The sequence below is a fragment of the Panthera onca genome, chromosome C1 (genome assembly GCF_046562875.1).
Source record: "Panthera onca isolate mPanOnc1 chromosome C1, mPanOnc1 haplotype 2, whole genome shotgun sequence".
In the NCBI taxonomy this organism is placed as follows: Eukaryota; Metazoa; Chordata; class Mammalia; order Carnivora; family Felidae; genus Panthera; species Panthera onca.
This window is the reverse complement of record NC_138346.1, coordinates 77,088,940-77,104,928: the sequence shown is the minus strand read 5'-3', so window position 1 is coordinate 77,104,928 and position 15,989 is coordinate 77,088,940. Positions and strand designations below refer to the sequence as shown.

General features: G+C 37.1%; 1 protein-coding gene across 4 annotated transcripts in view; it reads left to right on the top strand.

The window, feature by feature from the left end:
* Positions 1-8,415, top strand: part of GALNT13 (polypeptide N-acetylgalactosaminyltransferase 13) — a 541,337-nt gene extending 532,922 nt beyond the window's left edge. For 2 of the 4 annotated variants that reach the window (XM_060626625.2, XM_060626624.2), the window contains exon 14: positions 1,323-2,029. In XM_060626625.2, coding sequence (XP_060482608.2) covers positions 1,323-1,508 — 186 coding nt within the window. In that variant the 3' untranslated portion in view covers positions 1,509-2,029. Of the gene's footprint in view, positions 1-1,322; positions 2,030-5,429 lie in introns of those variants that run through there. The other 2 variants (XM_060626627.3, XM_060626626.2) reach the window with 2 other exon arrangements.
* The last annotated feature ends 7,574 nt before the right edge of the window (positions 8,416-15,989 follow it).

The window sequence follows — 15,989 nt, the reverse complement described above, 5'->3', positions numbered from 1 at the left end:
ATAATTCATTTTTCGTTTTAATAAAAGATGAAATTCACAATCACTAACACTAAAGTCTTTGATGTTAACATGACATTTACCAAGAAAATTTTTTTATGAAAAGAAACATCACTGAAGATAGAGGATTATCAAGCTTAGGAATTTTCAACAGTATAGACAGGAAATTCAAGTTTGGCTAAATATATATACATATATATATATATATATGTATATATATATATAAATGTATATATATATACATTTATATGTATATAAAATCTTTTTTATATATGTATATATGTATATATATACATATATATGTATATATAAAATCTTAAATATAAAATATATATATGACAATCATATATATAATATAATTATACATGTTATCCTTTGTATATTTATAAATCATTTGTCTACAATTTTACTATAGACACTAAGTCCTTGAAATAGAAAATCCAATGATTTGTGTCCATTAAGCAGCAAAAGAGATGTAGTTTAATTTTAACAGAATTTATTTTCTGCATTGGCCTTTCATAAGTGTTTCAATCAGAACTTATAAAGAGCCTCCTGTGGGCAGGCACTAGGCTTGATGTATATAGTTATAGTTCCTGGCCTTCCTGGAGCTAATGCTCCTGAGGAGGAAATAGACCGAAAACAAGAAAAAAATTAATTACAAATTGTGTTTGGAGAATTAGGTCAAATTAAGAGCCCAAGTGGAGCTGACCTTTTCTTTTTCCTCTCTTCATTAACTCTCTAATTGACATTTAGATGAATTCGGCAATGCATATGTGCAACACTTTTAACACAGGTCAGCTGCGTGAAAACATGGTGGAAACAATTTGAGTACCATACTGTACAAAGTAAAGCAAAGCATTAAATCAATATATTCTCCCCTGGATTCTTCCCTGGCATCTGTTCAAGTTTAGGGCAAAGAAGTGAGGAACTCACAAACCATAACTGAAAAAACTCTGGGTATTCAACAATTTTGAATATCTACTCACAAAATAACCCATTTAGCACTATAAAAAATATTTTTATCACTAGAGTGAACATTGAGAATATACCTTTTCTGTCCAAAATAACCTTTTGCTCAAAATGTTTCAACATCTGATCTCAGTCTCTGCTCCATCTTCCCAGTCTTATCTTCATTTGCTCCTACTTAATACAGTTGATACTAAAGTCACCTAAAAGGATGTGGCTCTTAGCTCCATGGATGCAATTATTATGACGTGTGCCTTCCATCCTTACCCAGTAGAAATTGTATGTTGCCAAGAATGATTGATTTATTACTGCCTTTGTACTTGATTTTGTCATTATTCATTATTTTCTTTGTCAAACAGACCCACACTCTTCTTCACATAATCACCCAGTCCTGTCTCTCAGTAAGCAAAGTAGCTGATGGCTCCCAGAAGCCCACTGTGGAAACATGTAATGATAGCCCTTTGCAAAAATGGCTACTAAGAAACTATACAAGAATGGAAGTTTTTAGAAATATTTTTGAGAATCCTACTGATTACATTCTCTAATAAGTTTTTGTAAATTTGTTTTGCAGACTGTTAAATTTATTTTACTATTTTTGTTATGTTCTGTTATTGAAATCTAGAAATTCTTTAAAATGTACTTAAGAAAAATCTTTATGTGCTATTTCTCCATGGAGTTATTTTTCTGTCTTTTACTTTTAGCTGCTTATTAATTTGGAGGCTGACTATATTAAGAAGTGTTTGGTCAATTATTAATAGACATTTTCCAGTTTTTACTTTATTTCAAATATTTATATATGCATAAATATAATTAATGGAATACATTATGACATATTAGCTTTCTTAGGCTAACTATAGTCATGTTTATATAATAGATTTTGCATTAGAGCTAAAAATAATCAATTAAAAAAACATAGCCAAAACTATGGATTGTTTTGGGAACATTAAAATTAATTAATCGTGTTAATTTATTCAGATACTTCCATTGTGTGCAGATTTAGGGTAGCTTTTCTAGAATTTATTATTTTAACCTGAAGCTTTAAGGAAATGCATTTTTGAAAACTAAAATGTAATTTTCAGTAAGTTTATAACATAAATTATATCTAAGATTTTCTTTGTGGTTGGCTGATACAATAAAAGCTTTTTAAAAATTATACCTTTTATCACCTGTGTGATTTGTGAATATCTTCTCAGTAAGCAATGAAAAGAATCGTTATTCAGTTTAAGTCAAAAAACCAGTATGGAACTCTTATAAAGAGTGCAAATAAGAACATGTCCTAGTTCTTGATCTTAAGGGGATTATTGTCCTGTAAATAAAGGACATTACATTGTGCAATAGCTTCCTATGAGAACACATGGGAAGTTAGGGCATTATTCTGGTTCGAATGAACCAGTTCAAGTTGTTAGTAGAAGACACAATGGAGCTTGGAATGCTCAGTGACAAGGCTGAATGGGGTATGGAGACGAGTGAAGACAAGGGGCATTATTTACATTAGAACTACATTCGAGACGTGTTAGAAAGCTGGGAAAGTTTGGATGTTTTGCACAGAGAACTTGTGTACAAGGTAATTTACATATATTATCTTAGTTTGTTTTCAAAGCCTACCTGGCAGTGTAATGCCCAAAAGGGGTCTTCTTAGAGTTAACTAGACACTTAGTGTCCCAAGTTTATTTACATAATTCTAGGGCAGAAACCACGACTTGCTTCTGTCAGCAGACCCTGCAGCAGTTCATCTAGCCTTAGGGGAGCTAGCTCTTCAACAGGTGACAGCCCTCTGTGAAGGGATGAGAGCCATATCAGGGTGGTGTGGCAACCACCCTTGAAGCACTGAACACATATGTGTGTTACCACTCCATAGGCCCAGCTCTGAGGAACCCAAAAGAGTATGCAAAACTACAAGCCTTGGTGCTTAGAGATGCCCAGGATTTGGTTTCCTATCAGGTGTTTATAATGCGGCGTATCAGATACAGATGCAGTTTATCATTCAGAGGTTATTTTTAACGTTGCCTAGAAACATGTTAACATTGTTACCCTTATCAGATCACTAAGGGGGATCACAGTTACATAGTTGAATAAAGGTTAAATTTGTTAAGCAGATGGGGAAAGAGCATTTTTAAATACTCATATGTATAGTTAAGCATTTTCTGATAAAGAATCGGGTCCTCAGAATGATTTGGCGGCTTGCCCAAGTGTTCATGGCTGGTAACTGGGGCAACAGGAATTCAAACTTAGGTCTACCTGACCCTAAAAGGTCTGGTCTTTCTACTGCACTACATTAAAAAGGAGAGGTTTTTGGTGAGTTCTTTGTTATCTTTACAGTGGTGGCTTTTGACTATTAACGAATTCCTTCAAAGAAAATACTTTTTAGGAAAATATACTAATATTGTGTAAATTATCACTACGTACTTGATAAGCTGATCCTTAAAGTCACATTTAAAAAAAAGATCTAATGGAAGCAATCAAGGCTAAATTGCTTTTTTTGAAAGAGGACATGTATATACGAAGGACCTCAGGTAAGTAACAAAAATAAAGAATATTTTGTTGATTTTAATGAAAATTTTCTAGAAATGTTTTGTTTTTCAAGTTGGTTGCTGGTTCATTAGCCAACAGCATAATTTCTAACATCATAAGCCATCTTCTGGCATCATCATCCATCTTCTTGCCTATCTTTTGCCATTTCATTTTCTCTCTTTTTAGTATAAATAGCTTGATTTCATGTATTGAAAGAGCAACAAAGGCCTCAATCTTGAAATCTTCTTCACGTTTAATAGCCTTGTGCTTTTAATTTCCTGCTTGTTGTCTATTAAGCATCCCCCACAAGCCTATTTTCCATCCCATCTCTTCTCAGGACAGTGCAGTCCAGGGTATTTGCAGTCCTAATCCAAACAAATTACAACTGTCCAGGCAGTGTTTCTCCACCGTTTTTATTTCATGCCCCCTGTTTTTTTTTTTTTTTTTTTTTTTTTTGAGAGAGAGGGTGTGTATGCACACAGGGGAATGGGCAGAGAGAATCTTAGGCAGGTTCCACACCCAGCACAGACCACTATGCAGCTGAATCTCAGAACTGTGAGATCATGACCTGAGCCAAAATCAAGAACTGGGTGCTGAATTGACTGAGCTACCCAGGGGCTCCCTCCACATTTTTAAAATCCAACTTTCAATGTAATATCAAGATCCACCCCCCCCTTCCCCCAAAAAGACTTGTCGACATTTAATTTTGGTATTTGCAACAAAAGTATAATGTGTGCTTTTTTCAAGATATACCGGCAAATCACCTGCCATATGTTCAAACAATTTTCTTCAGGTTGGGAGTTTTTTCATATAAGAGGATTCTAAGCATTGCCCATGAAACTGAGCAGAAATTTATATAATTTATGTGCATAAGTCAATATGCATAAAACATGTGGATTTAAAATGTATGTTTGAAAAGTTTAAAAGTATGATTTCAAAATATAAATGTGAACTTGGGGCTCCTGGGTGGCTCAGTTGGTTAAGCATCCAACTCTTGTTTTGGCTCAGGTCATGATCTCATGGTTCCTGAGTTTGAGCCCTGCACCAGGCTCTGTGCTGACAGCGCAGGGCATGCTTGGATTCTCTCTCTCTGTCCCTCTTTCTTTCTCTCTCTGTCCCTCTCCTGCTCATGCTCTCTTTCTTTCTCGCTCTCTCAAAATAAATAAAACTTTAAAAAATTATATAAATGTGAACTCAAAAAAGACAAAATACATGATGACTGGTTCACATGGTACAACTACTAAAATTACATTTCAGCATTTGGGTACTGAGAGGATGCTTATTAATGAATATCATTATTATGCAGAAAGTAAAATACAGACATAAGATTTTAAAATATATGACCATAACATCCCTTTTTATATTTGGCACAGACATTTTTAATATGCTTAAAAATGAAAACCAAAATATGGTGAGCATACTATCAAGGAACACAGTTCTTTGTTGCTATGATAATCATTCTTCTACACTGAATGTCTCATAGGCACAGATACTATGGTGTGTTTAGTATTTTGAAATGGGAACATCTCTAGCAGTTTTGTTCATTTGGGTCACAGCTGTGACATCTCTTTGCATGTTTACCAAATGGTTACTGAAGAATACATGCCTAAGAAAATGAAGGCTTTGTGAAAGCATGTTAATATTTGCAGCCCTCAAGTGAACTCAGAGCTCACAAATGGGCTTTTTGCAAAGGAGCCTGAATTCTTGGCAATGCATGATAAAGGTCAGCCAATTTCCTTAACCATCTGCAGATAAAGGTGCATTAGACAATGATGAAACTGTAACAGTAAAAGTTATATAATAATTCAGAGCCACATGCACAGTTTAATTCACAAACATATAGATCACTGGGTTTACAGTAAAAAAATCAGGGATTTTTAAAAGAGATTTAATCTGATGAGCTAGTGAAGTTCAAGATAAAATAGGTTGCACTGATTATTGGTTATCTTTTACAGAGACTCACCTTGAGGCATGTTAACAGTAACCAATGCCTCGATGAACCTTCCGAAGAAGACAAAATGGTGCCTACCATGCAGGACTGTAGTGGAAGCAGATCCCAACAATGGCTGCTAAGAAACATGACCTTGGGGGCATGAAGATCGTTTCCCCAAAGCCGTGGAAGTGTCTACACTTTTGTTTTTCCATTATTTCAATTAGGGAAAAATATTAACTTTGCTGAGTGGGAAGTTTTAAAATCCTTTTAGTATTCTAAAATACAGTTGTTTATAATTCATTTTTAGGAATGTTTGCTTATTTCCCTACTAAAATTTGTATCTGATCAAAGAAGCACATAAAATACATAAATAACAGCAAACTGTTATTAAACATCAGAACAACTTGAAAAAGAAATTGTGTTTGCTTTAAAAAGAAATCTTTACTGCCCTCATCTCACAAGATTAGTCAGGGGCTTGTTTTAATTTTGTTCTTGTCCTAGTGATTGAAAGAGAAACAATGTAAATGCCTTATGAAATATCTTCATTAGGATAGATTATCAAATGTTTTTAAAACTCACTCGGTTTCTAATGGACCTTCATGGAAACATGTTGAATTTCTGTGTCAACAAGGCCACGAATTATTTCTGAGCAGTGAATTCATCGTACAAAATAAGTTTCAATTTTGTAGGAAAAAATTAAATTGGATATTGACTTCTCACAGAGTCCTCATAAAAGCATCAGTTACACAGAATAGAGGAGAGTTTGAAAGTTCAATTTAAAGGGCATGAAATCAGAAGAAACTAGTTAGGCATTGAGGGGGGCAAGGTGAAGCTAAGGTGAAAAAAAAATAAATCATTTTAAAAGATATTCTGTTTGGGTTGCAATCACTCCTAACATAGTTTGAGCATAACCATCATCTTGGTCCCAGAGTTGATGCCAAAAACTCAATTCTTAACCACTGCCTCTGTGTCGCATAAACTACATAAACCCTTTTCACTCTAGAGCATGACTTGTCTCTTAGGCTATACAGAATTGTAGGGAAGGGTAGAGTATTATCCATAATTTTTAATTCTATTGCATTTAAAAAGATTCTAGTTAGGTCACTATTACCACTTTAACTTCATGTTTTAAAAAACAATGCAGTACTATCAGAATTTCATTGCCATGCAACAGTACCTAAGGTTTTCATCATCAGGGGAATGAACTCAATAAACATCCATTAAACTTTTCTTCTAATTAAACTGCTTAAAGTAATTTGCCATAAACTGTAGTTCAAGAGCACAATCATAACTAGGCTAGCTTCACATGTTCTTTTTCCATCTTAAAACTCTTTGTGTTCAAAATCCATGAGTAGAAGACGTGAAACGGAAGGGAAATCTATCTGAGATTTGTGCTAGTAAGTTTTAGTATCTGATACCATTTAAAATGCCCGTAGAGTTGCTCAACATATCTTATTCATTAGAAGTACACTCAGCTGCTTAAAAGAAATTTGGGGGAAAAATGAAAGCATCCTCTGGAGCAGCAGATGCTACATCTCTGGCCCTCATCTTAAAAATCTCAGATTTTTTAATCAGTTTTTCTACACATAAACCCTCTGTTTTTGTCTCTCTCTCTCTCTACACACACACACACACACACACACACACACACACACACACAGAGCTTTATAATGAAAAGGAGGACACTTTCTGAAGGCCAGTAAACTCTTGTATGACTTTCTTAGCTAGCATCCCTTTCTCTTTTGGCTGTATACTGGTACAAATCTAAAGAAGTTTCTACAACCTGAAGCATTTCAGGTTTACTCCTTCAAGTGTACATACATACCCCTTACCTCATGGTGTCTTGGAATCCCTGATCTCCCAAAAATTATAAACAAAAGTTTGACTGTTGGGGCATAATGTTTTGAGAAAAGAATCTATAGCTTCCAGCAAACTTCAAAGGAACTATGACTCCCAAGAACCAGTGAACCACTGCCTTAAATTGATAGTGTCCTCACAAGACAACCGAAGCCTGAGTTAACAATCACATTTTCCATTTTGCTCTCTTTGCCTCCTGTCTTGACTAAAATACAGTAAAATGTCCCTGCACTGTGTTCTTCCTTAAACTCGAAAAGCTCAAACACTCAAAGATTCTTTATGCTATCTGTTCCAATTATGGATTTGCCAATAAAAATTCTTAGGTTATCTACAAAGTGGACAATGACAAATTTTTAAAAATACAGCTGCTCCACAGAAACTGAATTTGACCCACTGTGGCAGCATTTTTAACATATGAAAGTCCATTATATAGCAACAATACAGGAAAAATTAAAACTGTAAATTTCATGCCACAGAAGATTTTCAAAGAACACTCAGATGGTTTAAACACATTGTATCAGTGTCTAATAAAAAAGGCATAAAATGTTATAAAACACCAAAACCCAGAAAGCAATGACTAACACTCAATTTAAACAAAAATACTTATTGTATGCAGTACAGAAAACTAAAAATGACAGTTGGATTCACAATACATGTTATCTGTGGGGCTAGACTAATAGATAATTTCAAATGTTTTCAAACTTCCCCTTCTAAAGTTTTCCCCACCACACTGAATGCCAATTCCAACCTTCCCGATGTTCAGATCAAAAACCTTAAGTCACTTGATTCCTCTGTTCTTTCAACTTTCATCTAATCCATCAGCAAGTTCCCTTGATTCTATCTCTGAAATATAACCAGAAACCAAGGACTTACCACGACGTCCACGGTGTGCCACCACCTCTAACTTTTTAAATTGTGATAGGGTTGTAATTTGGTTCCCCGATTTCCCAGCCCTTGCCTCTAACAGTCTCTATCAAATACAACAGACATAGTGATTTTGTTAGACATAAATTTGGTTGGGTCACTTCCCTGCTCACGACCCTGCAAGGACTTTCCGTGTCTCTCTAACCAAACTTCTTACGGTATTCTTCAAGTTCCCTGGTGAACTACACCTCTGAACTCACGCATGCGCGCTTGATTCCACACCCCCGCACCGCCACCCACCTCCCCCCTCCACCCCCCACCCCCCCCACCCGCAAGCACTCATTTCTGACTGCATCTGCTCAAGTGCTCCCTTACTTGCTCCACTCTGGCTGCCAAGCAAGTGTCCGTGCTATTGTTTGGCTCCCTGTGCCCCACAGAGTTCTCTCACCTCACTTTCTTTAGGTGTCTGTCCAAATGTTATCTCATCAGTAATGCAAACTCTTCTCCCCCGTGTCCGTCCTCCCAATCCCCTGTGTGTTCTCTGACAAACTAAATTTTCTTCCTTATTTTCTGTCTATCCTTTAACGTCTCCCCACTCCCCAACATTCTCACTACACACCCTAGAATATAAACCCCCTAAGGCCAGTTTTTGCCAGTTTTATTCACTGTGGTATCCCCAGCATCTAATATAGTTCTGGGCACAAAGTAAGTATTCTTTAAATATTTCTTGAATTAATGAACTGAAAAATGTGTGTTAAAGTTGCTAAGTGCTACTGTATCATATTTTTTGCACAGTATTTTAAATTTTAAAATAAAATCTAGTAATATATTTAGACAAGATTTGCATAGCTTTGTCTCCAAATGATAATTTTCTTCCTAATATTCTTTACATTAAAGTATGGACTATATTTTGTTCTCTATGGTAAAATATCCTGCCTTATGAAAGTGAAATATGGCAGATTATAAACATGCTGCTATATTATTTAAGTTGCTTTATTAAGATAAAAATTTTTATTTTTTGGTTGTATTCAATGGCTACCTGAAGGAGTTTTTCCCCCCGCCCCTCTTAGAGTAGAGATGTATCAGCCTCTGAAAAATCACATGTATTTTCATGGTTTCATAGGAGCTATGACTTACTTTCTCGGTGCAAGTCTATGAACAAAACACAAGCATAGTAACTTTGAGAGGAATTTAAGATGATCTATTCCCCGCTTCTTCATTTACAGGTAATGAGACTGACATCCAGATATGTAATGTGGCTTGCCCAGGGATCAGATAACCATAAGCGGTGTTGCCAAGACTCATCATTGTTAATATAACCTATTATTGTCTTCCATTAAAAAGCACTCAAAAAAGTAGAAAGAGCACAACAATGAGAAAATGTCTTCATTAAATATTTTGTGATATGTACATTGATTCCTTAGAGATATATAACTTCTCACTACCTTTCGTATTTAAGTAAGCTTAGTTCTATAAAATAATACAACAGGAAATAAAGACCTGTAGCAACAATAAAGAAATTAACAGGAAACAGTAGGATTCCAGAACATCCTGGCATTATTGGGCAAAATGGGTTTCAGGGAAGCAAGCCTCTTAAGAAGTAATGGAGCATACCCTCTCCTCACTTATGTTTTCCTTATAATTATGTTCCACTTAAAAATGATTGTCCTATAGCTTGCACAGAAAATTAGAAGATCTATTACTGTGAGCATCGGGTAGATTCTAGGCTATGCAGGCTTAAAGTCAGCAGGGTAATCACTAGAGATTTCTCTGCTTCCCAGTGGAGCTCTCTAGACTCCAGTAAACACCACCCATAAATTCGATTTTGCCATGGTTCTTGGAAGAAGCCTAATAAATAAAAGGTGGGGGGGAGCAAAGAGAGAGAAAGAAAATGAATAACTACAACCATAAAACAATGGGAATGATGTTATCTTTTTTTTCTTAGTGGGAACTTAAGAGAATAGTATGAATTGGTTCAGTAAACCTCAAAATATTGGCTGCCCACCTACATTGCTTTTTACCACTTGAGAAATGATGACTGTATGTAAATCACAACCATTTTATTTGTATCTTATAGATGTTCTGTCTAGACTCAGAGGAGGCAAAACTTATATGCATAAGTCATAGAGTATACTCATTTAACAAATAGGAAGATTTAAGAAATTTAAGATCTTAACGGATGTGTCATTGTCCACAAGCTGTGTTTCTGCAAAGTGGAGATCTGCACATCTTGGATAAATTTCTAATTAAGCTGAACAGAAAAAATTCAATTAAGTTTGAAAGCAGTTTGTTTTCCAGGATTCAGTCACTACCCACCGCTTTTTTTTCTTATTTTTCCCCAATATGTCAAAGTATGGAATAGGTAAAATCAGAGCTCTTCTGTATAGCACATGAAATCATCTGGTATGACTATACCACATTCAAAGCCCTATTAAGTGTCAGCTATTGTAGGAATTGAAGGCATTGAATGGACACCTGCAACGTATTTTAAATAGTTTGTGTGCATGTGTCCAACTTTTGTTTTATATTGTTCAATAAATTCTAAAGGCAATTTTCATTGTATTTGTTCACAAAATCTCTCTGAAATCCTAGTGATGAAGGGCAGATCTTTTGTTAACTATCTTTTTAGATAAAGACCGCTTCTATGTTAACCAATATCATCATTAGAGTTATTTTGTTTTTGTTTTTGTTTTTAGTTAGGGAGAACAAATCACTTAATACTAGGTTTTTAATGAGTTCGAATGAGAGTGGAACATTAGATGATTAAAACTAGATCTATAATGGTTTAAAAAATGAAATCTTCCTCATGCATTTAATTTGGTGTAAAAAGGAATGTAAGCCGCTGCTTGCTTTCAGTTCTACTCTCCACTAAAAATAGCACAAGTGAAAAAAGAGAACTTGATGATTATATGATTTTTATTTTTTTGGAGCTTTTGTTTTTTGTTCAGTGTAGCCACAGCTAACGTGAAATAATCTTAAAAATGGTTTAGATATATGCTTGGCACATGATTCTTTAACATTTATAAAAGTAGCTTGTGCATAAAGAATTACACATTTTAAATATTGTAAGCATTACTAAATGGTATAATTGTTCTTTTGCTATAAATTTAAATATTTATACATTTTTGTAGAATTAAAAAAATACCAATTTAGTTTTCTGCTACATGCTGTCTTTTTAAAAAAAAATGTTAGCATTTTAAACAAACAAGTTCAGTGTTTCATGCTTATGCTCCATTTTGTAGATTTAAATAAATGATTAAGTGCCTATGGATATCTCTTAGCAGTAAGAAAATATTGTGATCCTACAATTTTGACAGCAAAAAATACATAAAATAGAAACATTAAAATGTGCATGATTTGAAGAATTTATCATTTTATTTATTTTTCTTCTAAAATGATTTGAAATTGATCCATTTTTTTCTTTCTGGTTTATAAAAATGAAACAGGAAAGCTAAAATGTTTCATATTATATGATGAAAATTTGGGGCGCCTGGGTAGCTCAGTCGGTTAAGCGTCCGACTCCGGCTCAGGTCATGATCCTGCATTTCTTGACTTCCAGCCCCACATTGGGCTCTGGGCTGACAGCTCAGAGCTCGGAGCCTGTTTTGGTTTCTGTGTCTCCCTCTCTCTCTGCCCCTCCTCTGCTTGCTCTCTCTCTCTCGCTCTCAGAAATAAATAATAAAACATTTAACAACAGAAAATTATTCTTCAGACTGACGTGACTCATGGCAAATTCCTTGCTTCTGATACTGGAATCCTAGATGACCCTCTGTCACGGTTAGCAGGGGAAGGTGGAAGAGGCTACCACTTCCAAGGATAGTACCTCCCAGGATCAACCCTGCAAAGCTAGTCACACACAGACTCGAGGGAGAGAGTTATCCCTTCATTTGCTAAGCTAAAAGAAAAAAGGAAGAAAAAAAGGGAGGAGAGAAGGAAGGGAGGAGGATGGGAGGATTCTAACGCTAGTTTCATATTTTATTTTATTCTGAAGAAAACTCACCTAAAATATCGTTCGCATGATTCGGAAGCTGATTGATTTGCAAACACCATGAATAGCTCATTAACTTTCCAAAAAGTTTTCTATGACTATTAGTAAGAGGAAAGTACGTCGTCTAGACTTTGTGTCTCACGCACCCTAAGAAGTCCCTTCTTGGTTTTCTGTACCCAGGCGGGACTTTCTGTTAAACCGGCTTTCTGTTTTCTTACTCTTGCCCAGCAGCACAGCCTTGCATTTCAAGCACTAACCAGGCTAACCAGTAAAGCAGCTCCTAGTAAAGCAGGAGTAAAGTCCTGTACCTTACCTGCTTTGCTTGTCTTCAGCGCCTGGTAGCAACAAAATGTGGGCTCTTCTGCTCAACAGCGGCTCCTTCCTGCGTCCTCAGTGGAGGAGCTATTTGCTGGCCGCTGATAACTCCCTCTTTACTGACATAACGATTATGTTTTGCCACGTGGCAGAGGATATTACCAGGCTCAGCTTCTACCATCAGAAAGAGTTGGCAGAGAATCGACTGAATTTCTGCTGACAAATCTCTTCACCAATTTCGTGGAGCGGAAACCTAGATAAACACACAAACGCCTGTTCATAATTTTCTGTTAAGGAGACACGTGAGCCTGGCGCAGCAAGAACCCCGTGCGGACCACGTGGTAACTTGTTTCCCAAGGTGGAGACCAAGAGATGGGCCCTGTCAAAACGATTGAAAACGGCCTTCACAAGGATGAGTGGCACCTGTGCTCTGGGCGCCTGCCCGGGAGGCCTTCCTCCTTCCTCTCCTCTCTTACTATTGGAGCGCTCCAGAATGCAAGCCTTGGTCATCGTCTCTGATTTTTTTTTTTTTTTATAAGTTTACTTATTTATTTTGTGAGATAGAGCACGGGCGGCGGAGGGGCAGACAAAGAAGGAGAGAGAGAATCCAAAGCCTGAGGCAGGGCTCAAACCCACGAACCATGAGATCATGACCTGAACCCAAATCAAGAGTTGGAGGAGGCTTAACCAACTGAGCCACCCAGGTGCCCCGGTCATCTTCTCTTAGATACACTCGCTCCTTTGGGGATTTCTTCTAGAACTGTGGATTTTGGTACCTGCCACAGGCTGCTCTCTACCAAATGCCTCTCCTGGGTCCAAACTCTTTAAAATTCAACTCTCCACTGGACTTCTCCACGGGATGACTAATACGCATACCAAACTTTATGTGTCTGAGACTGAAGTCCTTACTTTACCCGACAAATATGTTCAATTCAAAGATATCTTTCCATCTCAATTGGTGGCAACTCCATTCTGCCAGTGACTCAGTCCAAAAATATTGGTGTCCTTGGTACCTCCTTCTCAATTAGCAAATCCTGTTGATCCCACCTTCCCAATATTTCCCAGGTTCGACCACTTCTTGACACCTGTGCTACCCCACGCTGGTCAGGGTCATCATCGTGTTTACCACAGTGCTCTTGTAATTGGTTACACCCTTGCGTCTTCCATCTGTTCTCACCAGAGAACCAGAATGATGCTGCCGGATGTAACCCAGTATGCCTCTGCGCTGCTCCAAACCCCCCAGTGGCTTTCTGTTTTACACAGAATAAACGACTGTGGCCTCACAAGAGCCTAAAAGCCACTGCATGCTTTGACCCCTGTATACTCTCTGGCCTCCTTTCCTACTCCTACCCCATCCGTTTGCTTCATTCCAGTCACTCCCCTTGCCATTTCTTTGAGCAAGCCAGGAGTGCTCTTGGTTTAGGGCCTCTGCCTGGAATACCTGCTCTGAGATATCCACATGCTAATTCCCTCACCTTGATTACAAGTTATGTTTTCAGGTGGCTCCCCTTCCCACTTGTTTCACGCATTGGCCTACCTCCCCTCTCTCGCCAAATGAACCAGTCCATAATCCTGCTTCACCTTTTTGTTCCATAGCACTTATTACCTGCTCACATATTATCTAGTTTACTTATTTATTATTTTTTAATGCTTACTTATTGTCTTTTTCTCTCCAACTCACACCCCTACCAAGCATCCACCGCTTGAATACAAGATACCAAAGAGCAGGGATCTCAACATCATTGTGATACATTGCATGTATCTAGGACACAATGCCTAGTACATACTAGGCATCCAACAAATATTTGTTGAGTATTGAATTAATCTGCATCTTTTCTCCCCTCTACTGGTGTACTATATTCCTACATGCAGAGGACAAGGGGGAGGCAGAGAGAGAAGGACTTAAATATTTTTCTCATTATTTTTGCGTTGATATTTTAGCTTCCTCTTTACTTTTTAAATGTCCTCCCGTAAGAATTACACTGTCTTTCTTCATTGCAAAACAGTTAATTTTTAAGATAATACATTTGGAACTTGAGAAAATGCATAATTATGTGAATATTACAGTAATTAAATTTGATGTGACCCCGATGGGCATTTTTTCCTCTAAAAGAAGCATGGTATTTTGTGATAGGATAATGAAATGTTAGGATGACAGGGCAACACCTGAAATGTAAAAAAAAAAAAAAAAAAAAAAAAAAAAGTTTGCTATCACAGGCAAACTTTATTTGTAATTATTGATTGTAATTTCTAAGCTTTCTTTTGTTTTTTTTTTTAAGTTTATTTATTTTGGGAGTATTAGCGGGGGAGGGGCAGAGAGAGAGGGAGAGAGAGAGTCTGAAGCAGGCTCCATGCTGTGAGCATGGAGACCAAAGTGGGGCTCCATCTCATGGACAACAAGATCATGGCCTGAACCAAAATCAAGAGTCAGATGCTCAACCAACTGAGCTATCCAGGTGCTCATCTAAGATTTATTTCTGAAAACTGCGTCCTTAGACATTTCTGAAATGGACTTCAGACATATTCTGAAAACTGCACTTAGACATTTCTAAAGATGTATGTTTATGCATTTAAAGAAAATACATAGTATAAATGTATACATTTCAAATTTTAAAAATACTGAAAGTTAAATTTTCCCTGCTGTGCCGTTCGTTGGGGTCAAAATGTATGTGCACAAGTCTCTGGATGTGGGCAAGTAGGTGGCCTGTTCCCTATTATGTTCCCAGGTCTAAAGTGGTATTACCTCTACACTAGGACTTTCTCTTTTCCATCTGCCATGGGCAAATCCAGGAAGCTCTAACCACTATGTCACTTTTGGCAACAGGTGAAAGTAGAGGCTCTTGTTAACTGCAGTACAGGGGGCAGACTTGGAAGATCTAATGACAGTTGCTTGCACCTGTCAGAAATCCATTTCAATACCAGTAAAGCACCAGAAGAGCTATTCTTGTTTAGATAAGCACGGGGGTCAGTCTTATTTGCCTTGAAATGCGTCCTGACCTTCTAACCCTGTAATTAGAGTGTAGTGGGAAGAATACGGATTTTGAAACCAGGTGACTTATATGGCCATTTCATGTGGGCCACACATCTGCAAAGCTGCAAGCCTCCTGGTCCTTATCAGTCAACATGCCCACCCAGGGCATACCTTGAAGAGCCCTTGGGAGGGTTAGCAATGATTCAGGTAAGTGTTTCTTGAACAAAATGCAAGATACACAGGGCCGGTTTATGCTGTGTCTGGCATGCTCATTGTCGATTCCTCGATCTAGAAGAATAGCTGACACAAAGCATGCTTTTGATGGATAGGAAATGTCCAAGCATTTCGTACTTATCCCTCATTTTCCCACCGCGTGTGGAAATAAGCTTCTGTTTTGCACAATAAGCAGCTAAAAGCCCTGTGTTTATCCCTGTGGCCCCACAATCAGTGGGATAGGATTTAAACTAGAGCACCCTGAAGCAGATTCATTCTGGAATTTAGGAACTTTATGTAAGAAGCACTTCAGATCAGCTTCTCTGAAAAGAAGCAACATAGATTTGCAGAAGCCCAGAATGCAAACATTTTAA